At 47.0% G+C, this 20,010-nt stretch overlaps 3 protein-coding genes across 4 annotated transcripts; all 3 read left to right on the forward strand.

The window, feature by feature from the left end:
- The first annotated feature begins 442 nt into the window (after nucleotides 1-442).
- On the forward strand, nucleotides 443-3,089 carry LOC119353172. The gene is made up of 2 exons (XM_037619762.1): nucleotides 443-2,693; nucleotides 2,779-3,089. The coding sequence occupies exon 1, from the start codon at nucleotides 661-663 to the stop codon at nucleotides 2,596-2,598; it is 1,938 nt and encodes a 645-aa protein (XP_037475659.1). The 5' UTR covers nucleotides 443-660; the 3' UTR covers nucleotides 2,599-2,693; nucleotides 2,779-3,089.
- Nucleotides 3,090-7,418: 4,329 nt separating this feature from the next.
- On the forward strand, nucleotides 7,419-9,987 carry LOC119358917. Of its 2 annotated transcripts, none has more exons than XM_037625303.1 (3): nucleotides 7,419-7,579; nucleotides 7,657-7,821; nucleotides 8,421-9,987. In XM_037625303.1, exon 3 carries the CDS (start codon nucleotides 9,134-9,136, stop codon nucleotides 9,542-9,544), a length of 411 nt encoding a protein of 136 aa, XP_037481200.1. In that variant the 5' UTR covers nucleotides 7,419-7,579; nucleotides 7,657-7,821; nucleotides 8,421-9,133; the 3' UTR covers nucleotides 9,545-9,987. The 2 variants fall into 2 exon arrangements, with proteins under 2 accessions (XP_037481200.1, XP_037481201.1); XM_037625304.1 differs by having other exon boundaries at nucleotides 7,665-7,821.
- Nucleotides 9,988-13,480: 3,493 nt separating this feature from the next.
- LOC119357578 lies at nucleotides 13,481-14,817 on the forward strand. Its single transcript, XM_037624481.1, has 3 exons — nucleotides 13,481-13,881; nucleotides 13,966-14,253; nucleotides 14,333-14,817. The coding sequence occupies exons 2-3, from the start codon at nucleotides 13,971-13,973 to the stop codon at nucleotides 14,815-14,817; spliced, it is 768 nt and encodes a 255-aa protein (XP_037480378.1). The 5' UTR covers nucleotides 13,481-13,881; nucleotides 13,966-13,970.
- The last annotated feature ends 5,193 nt before the right edge of the window (nucleotides 14,818-20,010 follow it).

Below are 20,010 nucleotides of genomic sequence, written 5' to 3' on the forward strand. Positions count from 1 at the left end.
CTATGTAATGAAAATCCGCGAACTTCGCCGAAATGTGCCGAAATTTATCGTGTTTGGCCAAAATTATCGTGTCTGGCCGAATTTTATCATGTTTAAGCCGAACTTCGCCGAACTTCTTTTATTTTAAAACGTTTCTGGGGCGGTCCTGGGGCCGGCGGCTGGGGACCAACTCGCCCCCAGGCCCAATTTTTGCGCCGGCTCACCCCCAGACGGCGATTTTAGGCGCCCCCTGGGAAGCCAACGGCTGGAGATGCCTTAGCTAGCTAACATTTTGTTGCGTGAGCAAGCGCACGTATGTGCATACATGCATGTGCGGTTAAACTGAAGATAAAGAAGCAGCTAGCAGGGCTACTTGCGTGGTGTGCGTGGCACGCAGAGAAAAGACATAACGATGAGTATATACGTGTGTATGAATATATACAGGCATAAGATCTGCAAGACCGGTCCTTCGGGAAGGCTCGAGAGTGCCCCTGTGGCGTCTGGCGTAATGCCGTTCTAATCCCCATCCCAATCCCTAGCATCCAGATCTCTTCTCAGCAGCCGATTTTCTTTCTCTCTCCGCACTCTAGCTTCTAGATCTCCTCTGCACAACTGGTTTCCTCTTTCTCTTGACTTTGTTGTCTGAGTTTCTTCCGGTTTTGTCTAAGATTTGTCAGTTCGATGGAAGACAATCAGCCGCCGGTGGTCCAAGATGAGGAAAGGGGCGAACAAAGGGGAGCTGGTCAAGCAGAGGCCTGGGAAGTGTCGGACACCCCGGAGTTGGCTCTGAATCTTCAAACCATGAGTATCTCGGCGCCAAGGATTCAGAACTTGCGTGCAACCCAGGTCAGTTCAGATCCGCAGATTGAGTCTTGCTACAATCTGCTCATGAAAGTGGCATGTACTGGTGGTACACCAAGATTTCTGTCTCAGCAAGCTATTTCTCAAGCTATGGCCCGAGCATGGAGGCACCATTTCCATGCAATATCTCAGGTGTCAGAGCACCTCTTTATGGCTCACTTTACCTCTCAAGAATCGATGATGTTCGTATATACTCGACAGCCATGGTCTATGGGTTCAGATAATATCCTCTTAGAGTGGATAGATCCTATAGATGAATCCAAGATTAAGGAGGACTACAAATTCGAGTATATTTATGTGAATGTTCGTGTTTATGGAGTGCCAAGAAACCATAGATCTCTCAGTCTTCTACAGAGGATCCTGTCCATAATTGGTAAGCCATCTGAATTCCATCCTTTGCAAGAAAGTATGATGTTTGCTAGACCGGACTACATTTGGGGTACAACCAAATTTCACATAAAAGATTCAGTGATAGATAAGATCAATCTCACCTTGGATGATAACACTTCCAAGATGGTCTATCTTCATTATGAAAGGATTGGTAGAATTTGTCGGTTTTGTGGAGTCATGTTTCATACAGTCCAGCATTGCCAAAAGAGGAATGGCATGATCATGGCAAGGGTGAGACATGGAAGTACTGCAGAGGATATTCCGTTTTTCAGATATGGGGAATGGGTTACGAATTCAGAGAAAATTCCTAAGCAGCCCAGTGAACAGGAAAGAGCTACTAACCCCATACTCAGCAGATTCCAAAGGATGTTCCAAGAGGATAAAGGAAATGATAATGGAAAAAGGGTGATTACTGAAGAACTTCAGTCTACAAGGTGGTCTCCAATGCATATTAGTTATGAAAAAGGAATCAGAGGAGAATTCTTCATGGGTCAAACCTCATCTGCTGCAAATTCTGCTACTACGGGGCAACAAATCACAGCTAAGGAAACCACTAATCAGATTTTGACTATAGGTGATCAAGAACAGCAAAAGGAGGGTAACGCATTCGCCAAGCTGGCCATGCATGACAGCCATCTCAGCCAGGAAATACTCTCAGCCAACCAGCAGGTTCAGAGCATTAACGCGCTAGAGGGACAAATTGAAGGAGTAAATAAAGAGCAGAGACTATTGCAGAGTATTCAACTTACACAGCAAGCTGGGCCTACAATTCGCAAAGCTCCTGAGATTTGCGACCCAGCGATGCAAATTGGGGCCATTAGTACTCATGGAAAAAAGGAAGAACGGATGAAGGATATTCTCCCGTCTACTGAATCGGGAAATTTCAATACATGTGATTCAAGATTTTTCCCTTCTGGCTCAGGCGGTCCCATTAGGAACCGCTTTAATTTCACCGAGAGATTGGGCAATAGGACTGGCATACACAGAATTAGAAGCGCAACTCTAGAGAAAGCTGGTTGCCCCTACACTACTCGAAGTAGCAGATCTTCTGCAGGACTGGACTCACATGTAGGAGAGGACTGCAACTCATGCCATATTAATAATCCTTCACCAACTTCCAATGCTGGTTCTCTTGGATCTCACTATGGTGCTTTATCCCCTCAAACGACAGTCAACAACACATATGTGGGCATGGATGCAGATGCTGACTATGGTGATACCGGAAAGGCAACCCAAATTAAAGAGCAAGCTCAAGACATCGGCAATACTAATACTGTTGCATTGCCAATTCTGGAAACACATTTTGGAGGTAATATGGATGTTGATGGGGCAATGGCGCCAGCCCTTAAGGCGCCACGGGCGCCATGAGGATGATGGCCTGGAACTGCCGAGGTATAGGCCAGGGACTTGGCAGTAACAAGATGTGCTACCTGGCTAGGTTGATTCATGCCACCAAAGCTCAGGTCACTTTTGTTTCAGAAATTAAAACCTCCAAATATAAGCCGGCTGATTTAAACCAACGTTTTGATATGGCTAATAGTTTTGTAGTTCCTTCCAAGGGTCGCTCGGGAGGACTCTGGCTGATGTGGCATGACGACCTCCAAATCAATGTACATATTTCTAATTTCCATGTTATCCTATCTTTAGTAGTTAATAGAGTAACTAGGGAGGAGTTTGCTCTGGTTTGTATCTATGGTGATCCCTACCACCGCCAAACAGACCAGATTTGGGACCTTGTGGCATCTTTTGTGTATGATAATGCCAACAAGCCAATAGTTTGTATGGGAGATCTTAACAACATCTTGTATGATATGGACAAAAGTTCTCCCCATATGAATGCTACTCGTATGTTTGCCTTTCGTAATCTGGTCAAAACTTGTGGTTTATTTGACCTTGGCTACAGTGGTCCGGCTTACACTTGGACAAACAAAAGATATTCTTCCAATCCTATATATGAACGACTTGATAGATGTTTAGCAAATGCAGAATGGTGTGCTCTTTATCCTGTCACTAATGTTTATAATATGCCTATCACTATTAGTGACCATGCTCCCATTCTTGTCTCTACAGAAGGCAAGTTTAAAAAGCCTTTGCAAAATTTTAAATTTGAGAATTGGTGGCTTATGGAAGAAGATTTTCAACCTTGTGCAAAATCTGCTTGGCAAAGCACTGCTCATAGGCCTTTTTATGCAAGGACTAACCACCTTGCAGGAGCATTGAAGGAATGGTGCAGAAAGAAAAAACCAATTAACCAGGAACTCAATCTATTGGAGGAGCAAATAAAAAATATACAAATGAAGCCGATGCAGGAACAAAATCATAAACTTGAAGCATCTCTCGTGAACAGGTATGAAGAAAATCTAACAAAGTTGACAGAATTTTACAGCCAAAGGGCAAAAAAACATTGGGCAACTAAAGGAGACAGGAACACAAGTTACTTTCATAATGCTGTCATCAAGCGCAGAAGAAAGAATCAGATTGTTTCAATCACAGATACTAATAATGTGACTCATTTTAATCCTGAAAAAATTGCTCGTGTATTTGTGGACTATTTCAAACAAATTTTCCAGACTAATAATGCAGATCATGGAAGGCCATACCTACGAACTCAACCAGATGCTCATCAGCAAGATCCTACTACTAGTATTCCCGACAAGCAGGAGATTTGGCAGATACTAAATGAGATGAGAAGAAATGCTTCACCAGGCCCAGATGGACTAAATGTAGCCTTCTATATAGCAGCATGGGAATGGATTGGAGATGATGTAACTGATTTGGTAAGGAAATTCTATATCACAGGTATCACGCCTAGTCATATTAATAATACAAACATTGTCTTGATACCAAAGAAAATTGTTTGCAAGACTCCTGCTGATTTTAGACCTATTAGTCTTTGTAATGTTATTTACAAAATCATTGCAAAAACTTTGGCTAATAGGTTAAAGCCCCATCTCCCTGATTACATCCATCCCTCTCAGCAAGCCTTCATTCAAGGAAGGAGAATTAGTAACAATATCATTATTGCTCAGGAAATTACTCATTCTTTTACCCTGAGATCGTGGAATTCTCCTGCCTTTATGCTAAAAATTGATCTTGCTAAGGCTTTTGACTGTTTGCATTGGAGCTTCATTTTCTCTGCACTAACTCGTAAAGGACTTCATGGTCATTTTATTAATTTAATCCATGCATGTATTTCCACGCCAATGTTCTCTGTCATAATAAATGGCCAATCGTATGCGAGATTCCGTAGCAGCAGAGGAATCAGACAAGGTTGTCCCCTCTCACCTTATCTTTTTGTTATTGCCATTAATGAGCTTTCTATCACTATGCAAGAGGCCATGATGTCCAAGCATTTGACAGGTATTTCGCTTGGACCAAAATGCCCCTCAATTCATTCTCTCATGTTCGCTGATGACTTATTAGTCTGTGGCCAGGCCACCATCCAAGAAGCAACTACAATGAATCAAATCATCCAATCTTTCTGTACACAATCTGGTCAAACTCCAAATTGGAGCAAATCTTCTATTCTATTTAGCAAAGGAGTTGACATCAACACTCAGAATGCCATCAAGAATATCTTTCATGTTCCTACTATAGATCAAAAATCCATTCACCTGGGACATCCTCTCATTCTTCCTGCCAAAGACAGGGCATCTGCCTACAACTTTGTCATTGACAAATTCAAGGCCAAACTTCCTAGCTACAAAGCAAATAAACTCTCGCATGCAGGAAGACTCACCCTAATTAATTCTATTTTTGCTTCAATCCCTGTTTATTATATGTCTAACATTCTTTTTCCTAAGAAATTCCTGTCAAAGCTTAATGCTATCATTAGAAATTTTTGGTGGACAGGGATAAAAGAAGAAACCAGTGCTAAATCTCTTTGCCTTAGAGCCTGGAAGGACATATGTTCCCCTAAGAATGAAGGTGGATTAGGTATCAAGAACATGCAAGCCACTAACAGAGCTATGATTCTATCTGCTGCTTGGAGAATAGTGGAACAACCCAACAGTCACATTTCCAAAGTCCTTCAATCTAAATATTTTCCTGATACTTCCTTTTGGAGAGCCAACCATAATGTTCCTAAATCTGCTTTTTGGACAGCTATTCTCAAAATTAGACCTATGCTCATCAACAAATCTTTTTATCAACTTACCGAAGGGAACATATCTATTTGGAGCTCTCCCTGGTATAAAGGCTGGAGCACAATCTACGATCATCTGATTATCCAAGATAGTCATTTTGATTACCCTGCAATAGTCAGAGACCTTTGGCTGCCAAATCAGAAACTTTGGAATACTAATCTTATTTGCAACCTTTTTGATCATGATACTGCTGCAGAAATAATCCGAACGCCCATTATCCAATCCGGCGGAGAAGATCTTTTGTGTTGGAAACTAACTCAAACAGGACAATTCAACTCCAAAAGTGCTTATAAATTATGCCTACAGGTGATGCAACAGGAAGGAGAGCCGCAGCCAAGGGTCATTCCAGACAATACAAAAGCCCTTTTAAAGCAGATATGGAAGGCCAAAGACATTGCACCGAGGGTTCAAACATTTGCATGGAGGCTAATTAGAAAAGCGCTTCCAACAGGTAGAAGAGCAGGTAAATATTCGAAGCATATAGATAAAAAATGCTCAAGATGCAGTGTTGAAGAAGATGAACGGCATATCTTTTTTACTTGTCCTTATGCTAGAGCAGCTTGGTTTGCAAAACCATGGTACATTAGAATGGACAACTTTATTAGTAATTCCACTTCAATCATCACCATTATTTTAAATCTGCTCAGTTCAGACCATCCTCATGCAAGTTTAAACAATATTTTCACATTCATGTGGTGTCTATGGAAAGTTAGAAATGAGAAGCTTTTCCAAAGGAAAGAAGGCTCCCCTATACATGTCTCTTTTGCAGCACAAGCAATTACAAACTCTTTTAAATTAGAAGCAGATCATAATAATCTATGCAAGAATAAGATACCTATGCAGGACAAAAGGGAGGAACTAAGGCAGGGAAACACAATTGATGCATCCAAGCTTTCTACACAAAACACATTCTTCACAGATGCAGCATGGAATCTACAGGAGAGCCAGAACGGAAATGAAGGAGCACAAGCAGGAATAGGTGTCTACATTCAACTTAAGCAAGGTTACTCAAACCTTCAAGCATCAATTTCAGCCATAGGGATGATAGCTAATTCAGCTGTTCAAGCAGAAGCACAGGGTCTAAAGTTGGCAGCAAATCTTTTGGAATATCTGCACATTCAGGAAGTTGCAGTGCTAACAGACAACCTCACTGTGGCAAAAGCTGCAGCAGCAAGATCGCCAAGGAAGGAACCAGGGAATTGGCAGATAAGAAGCTATATAGCAGACTTTTGTGCAATGACAGAGTTCAGGAACATTCAGGTCTACCATGTTAACAGAGATCAAAACAGCATAGCGCATAAAGCTGCAAGGTTAGCAATCACACAGGATCATGTAGCTTCTCCTATCCATAGGTTTAGTTGCACTAATCCTGTTCATACTAGAGGGCATTGTCCCCTGCTTCAGAGATTAATGCACACTCAAATGCAGGGATTTGTACTTATACGTGTAAATTGTTTCTCAGATTAATGCAATAGTATGGGCGCCTGGTGCGCCATTTGTTTGTTCAAAAAAAAATGAATATATACAGGTGCAGTCCAGACCTGACCAGTAACAAACAACATATAAGTCCCAGGGAAGGGGGTGTCGGGGTTGTTTGTAGCGGGCCGGAGGATACACAGAAAGAAAAAAAAGGACAAACAAACAAAGTAAAAAAAACAAAGACAAAGAGCGGAGGTGGGGTTTATTTTAGGATAAGCTGTTGCTGACATCACATTTAGATGTGACATCGTTATGTTACATCTAGATAAGGCTTAGAATGGTAAATATCGAGAGCGGCGATATGGCTCTAGCGGCATATACTTATCTGGACCGAACTTCCCATAAGATCGGTCACCTGACACGGCATTAATTGGTGCACGCGCGAGTGCTAGAAATCGCCGTATTGCGCTGGGTCGTATGGGAGGGAATGACCCGCTCATATGCCGCGGAGTACGAATACGTATGACACGAGCGATGGGCCCGTGTAGGACGCCCAAACTAACAGTTGGTCCGTGGGAACAGAAGTTGCATCGTGCTTGGACGGTGGTACAGAATTATTTTCCGTCCGCTCATTCATTGCAGGAGACGCGTGCTTTTCTGTCTGATGGGTCGGGCCTCGGGGCTGGGGCCATGGCGACGACGGCGGCGACGACAAAGACTGTGGCGGCGAACGACGCGGTGGAAGGGGATGCTCTGGTGGAGTTCCCGGTGGATCCGGTAGTCAGGTACGCGCGGTTCCTCTGCTCCCACCACCCCTTCCGCAAATCTCTGTCGCCGCGGTGTGCTGATCTGCGGTGCCCAGCCTGGTAGGTTGCCTATCTTCCAAAATGCGATACGTGTGGCGGCGCCGGATCTCGATGGAGGGAGCGAGGTGAGTAGCCGTCGGGACGATGTGGCTCCGGAGTCTTCTGTGGCTGCGCCTGCGGAATCGGGTGAATCCGGATCCAAGAGCGCGTGAGATTAGGAGGTAATGAATCATGCTTGCTGTGTGATATTTCTGTGTGGATTACCCATGCGTGCTACGACTGCAAAAATAGAAAATCTGGAAGAATGGAAAGAGATGTGTAGTGTGTCGTATCAGTGATGAACAGGAGGAAAAGAATAAGGAAGTTAGCTGATAGGATATTTGTGGACTGGGCCGTGGGCGGTGTGTATATTTTCTTGCTTTGCCATTGTTGTTGGTGACGTGAATAACGTTGAAGGCAGATGAGTACTCTGGTTGCAGATAATATGTGGCGGAAATCTTACTGCAATCCTGTGTAACTCAGGGAAACGTTAGCTCTGGAAAAATCAAAAAGTGACATCAATCTTGCTATTGCTGAAAATTGGACGAAAATGAATAGACGGCTTGCAGTTGATAGAATTTCCCAGTGTCGGAAATTCTCCATTTTCTCTTGCTCTTTGCTATTAATTTTGATCCAAATGCTTGTGACATGCTATATGACAGTCTCACAATTGTCATATATTTTTAAATCCAGACATGTTTATAGTTTTTGGGATAGGCAATGGTGTTTTTAAATCCATATGATTAACGTATGAGTTTACATAACCATGATGCATTGGCAGGTTATGGACAATCTTGGGATCACAGAAACACCGGAGAGCCATGTAGTAACTAATAAAACCGTGGACACAACAAACTAGAAATATTTTGCCAGATGACCTGAACCACTACCAGCAGGACCAGATCAACCGCATGTCACTAACATTTCGGCACAGCAGAATGTATGTTAAGGCATTGGAGCTGGTTCGACTTTGGGATGCAAGTGTAGAGGCGTATGGAACTGTGATGTGCCTTTTCGAGCATAACTGCCGGTGATGGTTCCATTCAACAAGTGTCTTGACGGGCTGGGACTTGAGGACCGGGCTGGCAGCAAGAAGGTGACAGAAGCCGGCACTGAATGAGGAAAAGAAAGTGCAGCTCCTGATGATAGACTGTAGGGAAGCGTGAACCCTCTCTTTGGTTTAACGACACCAAGCAAGAAGAGAGCTGCTGGCAGACCAACAAATGCATGGGGCAAAGCTCCTTTCTAGGGATGAGCAAAACCCAGAGCCACACAAAAAAAAAAAAACTGCGGCCGCGGAAACGCCTCGCCAACCTGCTGCGGTCTCGCCGAGCGACATGCCGCGCCAAGGGCCTCGCGTCGGTGACCCGTCCATGCACCCAGAGGAGGGGAACGTGGTGATCGTCACCACGCCGGACATGGAGGCCAACGCGGCGTCTCTTGTTTCCCTGGGCGCGTTCATCTGGCTCGGGGGGAACATGCTCTCGGTGAGCGATGCTGAGATCCAAGAAGCCATCCCTGAAGATATCGGTGAGCGATGCTGAGATCCAAGAAGCCATCCCTGAAGATATCTTTGCTCTGTTCGATTTTCCGCATCACCGCGACAAGGTCACGACCCCGGGGCGTTTTCGTCACAACGGCCTGGACATCCACTCCTCCAACTGGAGGCTGGACGCCCACTGCGACGTGGTTCAGGCCAACTACCACGTCTACCTCTGCATCGAAAGCACCCCGCTGAACGCGTGGTCAGAGTCCGTCGCTGCTCAAGTGCTTGGGCCGGAGACATTCATCCACTACTTCAACATCGCAAATCTTCGTCAAGAGGACGCCACCTGCATCAAGCTTTGGGCGTGGTCTGCGAACCCCTCCTCCATCCCCAAGGTCCAGAACGTGACCATTGCTTGACGTGTGGCTACTGGTGTGGGTGGTGCCCCATCCTCGGCCATTGGGCATGGTGGCATCCGCCGACGAGCATTGTGCATTTCGACAGGCTTGAAGACTACACACCGGATAGCGCCGGCAACATCCCCCGTCGACCGCACACCGACCCGTTCACTTACCGTTTTGGTGTGGTGGACGGCGAGTCAAGGCCGCAGGACAGGCATGAATGGCCCCCTCGCCGTCGTGATGATGACGATTGCCATCGCCGAGATGATGACCGAGACAGGGACGACCGGCGTGGTCGTGACAATGACAGGTCAAGGACCTCCAGCTCTTGGCGTGATCGCTTCTTCCATAGCCGATCGTGTGCGCTTGATCGGCGCGCCGAGGAGGATCACGGTCGTGGTTCTAAGACTGACAGTAGAATGGGGGGTAGGTATGAGGAGGCAAGATCCCAGCTATGGTGAAGTTGTACACACAAGATTTACGAGTTCAGACCCTTCACGGTGGAAGTAATAGCCCTACGTCTCGGTGCCCGGAGGCGGTCGACTGGATTATAGGTGTGTGGTGTTACAGAGGGTGCGAACCCTTGTCCCTAAGGAGGGGGTGGCTTATATAGAGTTCGTTAGGCCCCTCCCGCCCTTAGTTACACAGGGTTTAAGGTACATAAAGATGGTGCATTTCTGATAACGCTAGTAATAAAGTGGCATGAATGACCATTAAGTCTGTGGAGTAACGTCTGGCCGTTGCTGTTCAGAGTGGCTTTCGGTCTTCTGTCTGTCGAGTGATTATTGCTGTGGTCGAGTGACATCGAGTCTTCTGAGTGGAATGCTTCTGGTCGAGTGGATGATGGTATCCCTTGACCACTTCTGACTTTTAGGGAGGTGTCCTAGGGGAGGGTCTCTAGGTCAGGCCTATGACCCTACCCTAGGTACATAGCTTCATCATTAGCCCCTGAATGGTTCAGGGTTCGAGTGGAGAAGGAGTTGAGAATTCTTCCGACTCAATTTTTGCACTACGGAAGCGTCTTGTTAGGATCAATGAACAACATGATGGCTTCAACTTCTTTTTCAGTCGCCTTGATCCATTCTTAGTTTGTCGAATGAAGTTTTGCTGATAGGCTTTGAGTGTTGATATAGAGAAAATCTTTAGTCTGACAAGTTGCTCTGCAGTTCCCGGATCTTGCGGGATTCGAAATTTTGGGAAGCGCGCGGGACGGAGGAGGCCGCGGTAATCGAGGCGGATTAGGCAGGGGCGCCTCGATCACCGCGTCGCCTTTTTCGCCACGTACCGAGCGAGCGACAGTTGCGGGATTTGACACGATTGCCCGGGCCCAGTCGTTACTCACTCGGAAATGACTCCATATAAGACGTCGGGTTGGGGGATTTTGCACAGTGTGCCTCTGTTTCTCCTTCTTCCTCCTCTATTTCTCCACTGCTACCGTCTCCACTTTCGGCGCCGCCACCCGCCTCGAGCCCATTCCGCCGTAATGGGGAAGGACAAGACCGCCGCCCTGGAACGTGCGAAGAAAGCGACGGCGAAGGCGAAGGGGAAGAAGACGAGCCTGGGCGGTCATCGTCAAGATCTACTCTGCCGCGCGGCTGGGTCCAAGGCGACTGGATCCGATCCATGCTCGTGCTGGATGATCTGCAAGACCTGACCGAGAGTGGGCTGACCGAGCATGATTCTTGAAGGCTCCCAGGGGACGAAACTGAGCCGCAGCCTCAGGAGGGTGAGTGTGTCTTGTTCGCCACTCACGTCGACCATGGTTTTTCTTTGCCTCCACACCCCTTTTTCCGTGCATTCCTGAACTTCTTCGGAGCTCAACTCCACCATTTCTCTCCCAACACAATCATGTACCTTGTGGCTTATGTCTCCTTGTGTGAGAATTTCCTGGGCTGTCGACCACACTGGGGCTTGTTTAAGCACATCTTCACATGCCGCTCACAGACTGTGAAAAAGGCCAATCCGAGTGACGAGAAAGCCCAGGCGATCCAAATGTGTGGGGGCTTAGGTATCCAGATGAGGGGGAAGAGTGCTTTTCCTGCGATGACTCTTCCTGACTCGATTAGAGGGTGGCAGTCGACTTGGTTTTATTGCAAAGACAAGCCGACCCCTAGTCATTCGACAGGTCTCCCCCCCTTTTCCTTGGCGCGAGTCCATAAACCCACTTCCTTGAGAGTGGCTCCAATAGAGAAGGTGGACGTGTCCAGGTTGATGGAGCGAGTAGTTCAGCTGATCCATGAGGGAGTGACTGGCATGGATCTGCTCGAGGTATTCCTCAGTCGACGTATGCAACCCCTCCAGGCTCGCGATCACTCCATGTTGATGTACTCGGGTATTGAAGATTTCACTCGGATCCATCCGGAGGACGTTGATGAGAAGATGGTGGCACAGTGGGTGCAAAGCATGACATGGAACAAGGACAACCCTAGGGGGTCCCGAAGAGTTTTACCATTCGACACCAACAACCAACCAGACAAGGTCGGTCTCTTATCTCCGAGTGTTTTTCATTCTGACTTGCAGTTGCTTACTGAGTCGACTATCCCCTGGTCATCTCTTCTGCTTTGCAGGTTTATACGGAGACGTACTCAATGCCGAACGGGGAGCAAGAGCAGAACCAGGATGGAGAGGAAAGCGGAGGCGAAAGTATGGATTGGCAATCTGATGGAGGAGAAGAGGAGGAGGAAAGCGAGGACTCGAGCAGTGGTGAAGAAGTCGAGTCACCGCCTCGCAACGAAAAGCGTTCCATACATAAGCACGACCCAGTGAGTGTCCGTGGCGAAATAGCTAGGCCGACCGGACAGACTTCCAAGCGCACTCGGACCTCTTCCCCTGTGCTGACTGAGAAGGCCCCAAAGCAGCAGAAAGTTGCAGAACCAAAGCCTCGGAAGACACTGCCCAAGATCAAGATCGACGTCCCCGTCGCTTCTCGTAAATGTCTTGTCCCCACTTTTCGATCGAGGACTTGTGCCGTCGACTCTCTTTCTCATTTGTCTGAGTGAATCTTGAAACTTGCAGAGCTTCTACTTCTGGGACTTCTGCTTACACGGATGATGATGAGGACGTAGAAGACACGGTCACTTCTAACCCGGGTATGACTTTTGCAAACTTGTGTTTGCTTTCTCAGCCATTTTGTTGACCGACTGAATTCTGGCGACTAATTCTTTTGTAGCTCCTCCCCATGTCATTGATCTTCCAGATGATGACGAGGATGTGCCGCTGAGGTCCAGGAGGAGTAAGAAGGCATCAACTGGCAAGACGTCCCAATCGGTGTCGGTGGCAGAGCTAGTGATTCAACAACCCAAAGATGTGACTCGGGCTTCTGTTACTTTCGCTGTTCCAGTATCAAGTGAACGCCCCACATCGTCGACTGCACCAGTGTTTGCTTCAACTATCCAGCCCCATGCCTCGGAACTTCAAGCTACCGTGACTGAACCGCCAACCCCGTTCTTCACTACTCATCACGTTCCAGAAGACCAGGCAGGCGCCGATGCAGAAGCCATTCGCCAAGCTGGCATAATGATGGAGCGAGTGAAGGTGGTGCATGAAAACAGTTAGGCTGCTTATGACGCCAGCGCGGCCCTTCGAGCCAATGTCCAAGTAAGTTGACTTCCATCCGAACTCTTATCTTGGCGTTTGTTCTGTTAGGATATGCTACCTGAAAACTTTTCTTTGTGCATCCTCCTGTTAGTCTGCTCTTCGCATCTGCACACCCACTAGGTGTTTGAATTTATGTCGAGTAATTTTCCCAGTTGACTCGACTAGGTTGTGTCGGTTGTAGTCCTGGGCTAGTGGGGGCACGCAGAGTGCACCCACTGGGTGTAGTCCCCAAGGCCACCGTCGAATGTGTGATTCGGCGGAGGTCTTTGATAAAATAATGTCTCTATTTTTTCACTCTTCTACTCGGTCTGGGCGGACCATGTCGAGTGGAATCCGAACCAGTGGGGGCACGCTAAGTGCACCCACTGGGTGTAGTCCTCGAGACCACGGTCGACTGCGGGCAGTCGGTTGGGGTCTGAGAATATCTTCTTCTCTTCTTTTTTCTTCTACTCGGTCTGGGCAGACCGTGTCGAGTGGAATCCGAACCAGTGGGGGCACGCTAAGTGCACCCACTGGGTGTAGTCCCAGAGACTACTGTAGAATGTTTGATTCTGCGGTAGTCTTAGAGCTCTATTCACTCGGAAACGGCCGATCTTTGATCTTGTCTACTGATGTATCTTTTTGCCGACTGTAAAAATCCTGTGAGCTTATCTCCAAGTTCGCCGATTTCGAGAAGAAGCAGAGACAACTCAACCTTGACTTGGAGCTGAGCAATCAGAACTTGAAAAGGGCCAAAGACGAAGTAGCTGGTACGGAAGGTAACGAGCTGTCAACTGTTTATCTTGACCATCTCTCAAGTTATCTCTTCGTTCGTTTATTTGACCCGAGTGCACATTCTTTAGAGAACATGAAGCAAGCCATGGTACAGAAGGATCTTGACCTTGCAGCTGCGCAGACGGAGGCTAAGGAGAAGACCGCACTTGCTGACAAGAAGCTGGCCTCAGTCGGAGTGCTGGAGGAAGACAACGCCAAGCTAAAGACAGCCCTCACCGAGGCCAACAAAGAAGTGACTCGTCTGAAGAAAGACAAAGTTGCTTTGAACGAGAAGATCGAAGGTATTTCTCTTAAGAGAAATGACCTGGAGGTTTATTTGGAGGCACTCGCCAAGAAATTGTTCCTTATACTCGAAGGTATTTTTCTTTATCCGACTGATTTGCTGTTTGCAAGCCATCATGAACCGGTCGACTCATTAACTCCTTGAATCTGCAGAATTCTGCCAGAACTTTGAAGAAGAAACTAGACGGATCGAGATAGGCTTGGACCCCATCCTTTCTCCTGTCGGTGATGAAGCTGCCATGAACGTGCTTCGACTGGAGTCCCGCGTCGCCAACGTCATGGGTTACCTCGCACGCCTGAAGGTTGAGGTGTCGCGGATTGACTCGGCACTTTGGCCACGGGAGACGCTCCAGAATGACCTCGAGTCCTTGATGACTCGACTCAATGGTGTCCCTGGCCGAGTGCAGGAGTGGAATAAGTCATCTGCTCAATGCGGTGTTGATGTGGCTCTGTCGCTGGTTTGTGTCCACTGCAAGGAAGCCCGAGAAGAGAAGCTGGCAGCGATCAATGTTGCCAATACCAAAAGGCATGGCTTCCAATCCTTCATGGAAACCTTCATTGCTGCTGCCACTCGGATTGGTGACGGAATTGATCTGGACGAGTTCGTCGAGCCTGCTAGCCCTCCTCATGCGGAGTGAACAAACTTTATGCATCGCCTTAAATTTGCCTCGGAATGCCGAGTGATTTTGTAACCGCTAAACTCGTTCGGGCCTGATGCTTGAGTACTTTAATCTGTGTTCTGGAACCCTAGGATTTATCTAAACTTTGGTTGCTTTTGAATCTTTCAACTCTTCGAGTAGAACTTGTTTTTCTGTTTGAATTGCTACTGACTTTGTGATGCAGCTCAATCGAGAGTATCATGGGCAAAGGTATTTGGTGTTGCCCATGATCTGCACCTCGTTGTCCTTACAGATCGAGATGGAGTGGACGTTGTATTTGTGGCGAAGCTCCAAGGACAGATCGTGGCCGACCTGCACCTCGTCGTCCTTGTGGATAAGGATGGAGCGGACGTTGTATTTGTGGCGAAGCTCCAAGGACAGATCGTGGTCGACCTGCACCTTGTCGTCCGTGCAGATAAGGATGGAGCCTGTTTTTTAAACTTAGGTGATTACTACTGCAGCTAAGCCCCTGAGTGGGAGGGTTGCTCACCACTCGGTAGGATTTTTGATACTTAGGCGAGTACTGGACTGCAGCTAAGCCCTCGAGTGGGAAGGTTGCTCACCACTCGATAGGATTTTTTTATACTTAGGCGAGTACTAGACTGCAGCTAAGCCCCCGAGTGGGAGGGTTGCTCGCCACTCGGTAGGATTTTTTATACTTAGGCGAGCACTGGACTGCAACTAAGCCCCTGAGTGGGAGGGTTGCTCACCACTCGGTAGGATTTTTTAAACTTAGACGAGTACTGGACCGCAGCTAAGCCCCCGAATGGGAGGCATGCTCTCCACTCGGTAGGATTTTTTATACTTAGACGAAAACGGATTCGCAGCTAAGCCCTCGAGTGGGAGACTTGCTCACCACTCGGTAGGATTTTTTATACTTAGGCGAAACGGATTCGCAGCTAAGCCCCCAAGTGAGAGACTTGCTCATCACTCGGTAGGATTTTTTGGAACTTAGGCGAAGCGGATTCGCAGCTAAGGCACCCACTGGGGGATTTAGAACACTTAAAAAAGGAACAACAATCATCTAGGAGACTATGAAACTGTGTCTTTGATAATCCGACTAGAATGTATTTCTTATTACATCTCAACAATCCGAATGCTTGAGTATAAAAGGGGCGGAGCAGCTCCACATTCCAAGCATGTGGCTCTTCTTTATTGTGCTCCACATTGTAGAGGCGATAAGCCCCGTTGTGAAGCACTTTGGTGATGATGAAGGGGCCTTCCCAAGCAGGAGCGAGCTTGTGTGGTTTCTGCTGATCTACTCAAAGAACCAGGTCTCCCTCCTGAAATGCTCGACCTCTCATGTTTCTGGCGTGGAATCGACGCAGGTCTTGCTGATAGATGGTCGACCGGATCAGGGTCATCTCCCTTTCCTCTTCCAGAAGATCAACTGCGTCTTGCCGAGCCTGTTCTACTTTGTCTTCTGAGAAAAGTTCGACTCGAGGCGCATTGTGGAGCAAGTCACTCGGAAGCACAACTTCAGCGCCATAGACTAAGAAGAATGGAGTTCGGCCAGTCGACCGATTAGGAGTGGTCCTCAATCCCCAAAACACTGATGGAAGTTCATCGACCCAGGCGCCTACTGCATGCTTGAGGTCACGCATCAATCGCGGTTTCAGTCCTTTGAGAATCAATCTGTTTGCTCTTTCAGCTTGTCCATTCGACTGGGGATGGGCGACTGAAGCATAGTCGACCCGAGTGCCTTGGGAAGCGCAAAAGACTCTGAACTCATCAGAATTGAAGTTCGACCCATTATCTGTGATGATGCTGTGCGGGACACCATATCTAAATGTTAACTCTCTGATGAAGCTGACAACAGTACTTGCTTCGAGGTTTTTGATAGGTTTGGCTTCAATCCATTTGGTGAACTTGTCGACTGCTACGAGCACATGGGTGAAGCCGCTTCTGCCAGTCCTCAGAGGTCCAACCATATCTAATCCCCAAACAGCAAAGGGCCAGATAAGTGGAATGGTTTTCAAGGCTGATGCATGCTTGTGAGACATGTTGGAGTAGAACTGGCAACCTTCACATCTGTCAACTATGTCTTTTTCCATTTCATTTGCTCGTGGCCAATAAAATCCTGCTCGGTATGCTTTGGCCACAATGGTCCGAGAGGACGCATGGTGACCACAGGTCCCTGAGTGGATGTCGTTGAGAATCACTCGACCTTCTTCCGGTGTTATGCACTTCTGAGCAACTCCGGTAACAATCTCTCTGTAAAGCTGTCCACCCATTACTGTGAAAGCTTTAGATCGAAGGACAATCTGACGGGCCTCTTCTTCATCTTCTGGGAGCTCTTTCCTGAGAATATACGCAATGTATGTCACTGTCCAATCGGGTATGACGACCAACACTTCCATGACCAAGTCGACCATGGCTGGGATTTCGACTTCACTCGGATCAGTAGGGATCTTATGTTGTGGGGGCTCCTCGGTAAAGGGATCCTCTTGGACGGACGGCGTGTGAAGATGCTCCAGGAACACATTACTGGGAATGGGCTCACCTTGGAGCCTATCTTTGCCAAATCATCAGCTGCTTGATTTTTAAGTCGGGGTATATGATGGAGCTCTAACCCCTCAAACTTCTTCTCTAACTTTCTCACTGCATTACAATAGCCAGTCATAGCCGGGCTTCTGACGTCCCACTCCTTCATTACTTGGTTAACCACCAAATCCGAGTCGTCGTAGACCATTAGGCGACGGACGCCGAGTGAAATGGCCATACGCGACCCGTACAAGAGTGCTTCATATTCAGCTTCGTTGTTGGAGGAATCAAAATGAATCTGAAGAACATAGCTGAGTCTGTCTCCTCGAGGGGATAGCAATACCACCCCAGCACCAGAACCGTTCAGCATCTTGGATCCATCAAAGAACATGGTCCCATGCTCTGAGTGAATCTGAGTCGGCTGTTGCTGTTCAACCCACTCGACGAGGAAATCTGCTATTGCCTAGGACTTGATAGCTTTCTTTGCCTCAAACTTGATATCCAAGGTAAGGAGTTCAATCGCCCACTTTGCCACTCGACCAGTTGCATCTGTGTGGTTCAGAATTTTCGACAATGGAGCGTCGCTGACGACTGTAATGGAGTGATCAGAGAAATAATGTGCAACCTTCTTCGTGGTCATGTAAATTCCATAGGCAAGCTCCTGATAATGTGGATATCTTTGCTTGGACGGAGTCAAGACTTCAGAAATATAGTATACTGGGCGCTGAACTTTATAGACTTTTCCTTCTTCTTCCCGCTCGATCGTAAGTACTCTACTGACAACTTGTCCAGTGGCTGCAATATAAAGCAGTAAAGGCTCTTTGCTGATTGGGGCAGCAAGCACCGACTGGGTGGAAAGCAGGGTTTTGAGTTCTGCAAATGCTGCATCTTCATCAGTCGGTAAAGAGACAATGCCTTTTCACCGAGACGAGAGATGAATCGACTCAAGGCGGCTAAACAACCAGTAAGCTTCTGAATGTCATGCACACGCACAGGGTGTTTCATCCGGAGTATAGCTGCAACTTTCTCTGGGTTGGCGTCGATCCCTCTTTCAGAAACGAGGAAACCGAGTAACTTTCCTCCTGGAACTCCGAATGTGCATTTCGACGGATTAAGCTTGATATCACACCTTCTTAGGTTGGCAAAGGTTTCAGCGAGGTCAGTCAGTAGGTCGGAACCTTTACGCGACTTGACCACAATGTCATCCATATATGCTTCCACATTCCGACTGATTTGAGTAAGCAGGCACTTTGGAATCATCCTCATAAATGTGGCACCGGCGTTCTTGAGACCGAATGGCATGGTGACTGATACGTCTCCAACGTATCTATAATTTTTGATTGCTCCATGCTATATTATCTACTGTTTTGGACATTATTGGGCTTTATTATCCACTTTTATATTATTTTTGGGACTAACCTATCAACCGGAGGCCCAGCCCAGAATTGATGTTTTTTGGCTGTTTTAGAGTTTCGAAGAAAAGGAATATCAAACGGAGTCCAAATGGAATGAAACCTTCGGGAACGTGATTTTCTCAACGAACAAGACCCAGGAGACTTGGACCCTACGTCAAGACACAAAAGAGGAGGCCACGAGGTAGGGGGACGCGCCTACCCCCCCTCCCAGGCGCGCCCTCCACCCTCGTGGGCCCCCTGTTGCTCCACCGACATACTCCTTCCTCCTATATAAATCTACGTACCCCCAAATGATCAGATACGGAGCCAAAACCCTAATTCCACCGCCACAACTTTCTGTATCCACGAGATCCCATCTTGGGGCCTGTTTCGGAGCTCCGCCGGAGGGGGCATCGATCACGGAGGGCTTCTACATCAACACCATAGCCCCTCCGATGAAGTGTGAGTAGTTTACCTCAGACCTATGGGTCCATACTTAGTAGCTAGATGACTTCTTCTCTCTTTTTGGATCTCAATACAATGTTCTCCCCCTCTCTTGTGGAGATCTATTCGATGTAATCTTCTTTTTGCGGTGTGTTTGTTGAGACCGATGAATTGTGGGTTTATGATCAAGTCTATCTATGAACAATATTTGAATCTTCTCTGAATTCTTTTATGTTTGATTGGTTATCTTTGCAAATCTCTTCGAATTATCAGTTTGGTTTGGCCTACTAGATTGATCTTTCTTGCAATGGGAGAAGTGCTTAGCTTTGGGTTCAATCTTGCGGTGTCCTTTTCCAGTGAGTAGGGGCAGCAAGGCACGTATTGTATTGTTGCCATCGAGGATAACAAGATGGGTTTTTCATCATATTGCATGAGTTTATCCCTATACATCATGTCATCTTGCTTAAGGCGTTACTCTGTTTTCATTAACTTAATACTCTAGATGCATGCTGGATAGCGGTCGATGAGTGGAGTAATAGTAGTAGATGCAGGCAGGAATCGGTCTACCTGTCTCGAACGTGATGCCTATATACATGATCATACCTAGATATTCTCATAACTATGCTCAATTCTGTCAATTGCTCAACAGTAATTTAGTCACCCACCGTAGAATACTTATGCTCTCGAGAGAAGCCACTAGTGAAACCTATGGCCCCCGGGTCTATCTTCGTCATATTAATCACCAATACTTAGTTATTTCCTTTTGCTTTTACTTTGCTTTTATTTTACTTTGCATCTTTATCATAAAAATACCAAAAATATTATCTTATCATATCTATCAGATCTCACT

The sequence above is a fragment of the Triticum dicoccoides genome, chromosome 2A, assembly GCF_002162155.2.
Source record: "Triticum dicoccoides isolate Atlit2015 ecotype Zavitan chromosome 2A, WEW_v2.0, whole genome shotgun sequence".
NCBI classification, from domain to species: Eukaryota; Viridiplantae; Streptophyta; class Magnoliopsida; order Poales; family Poaceae; genus Triticum; species Triticum dicoccoides.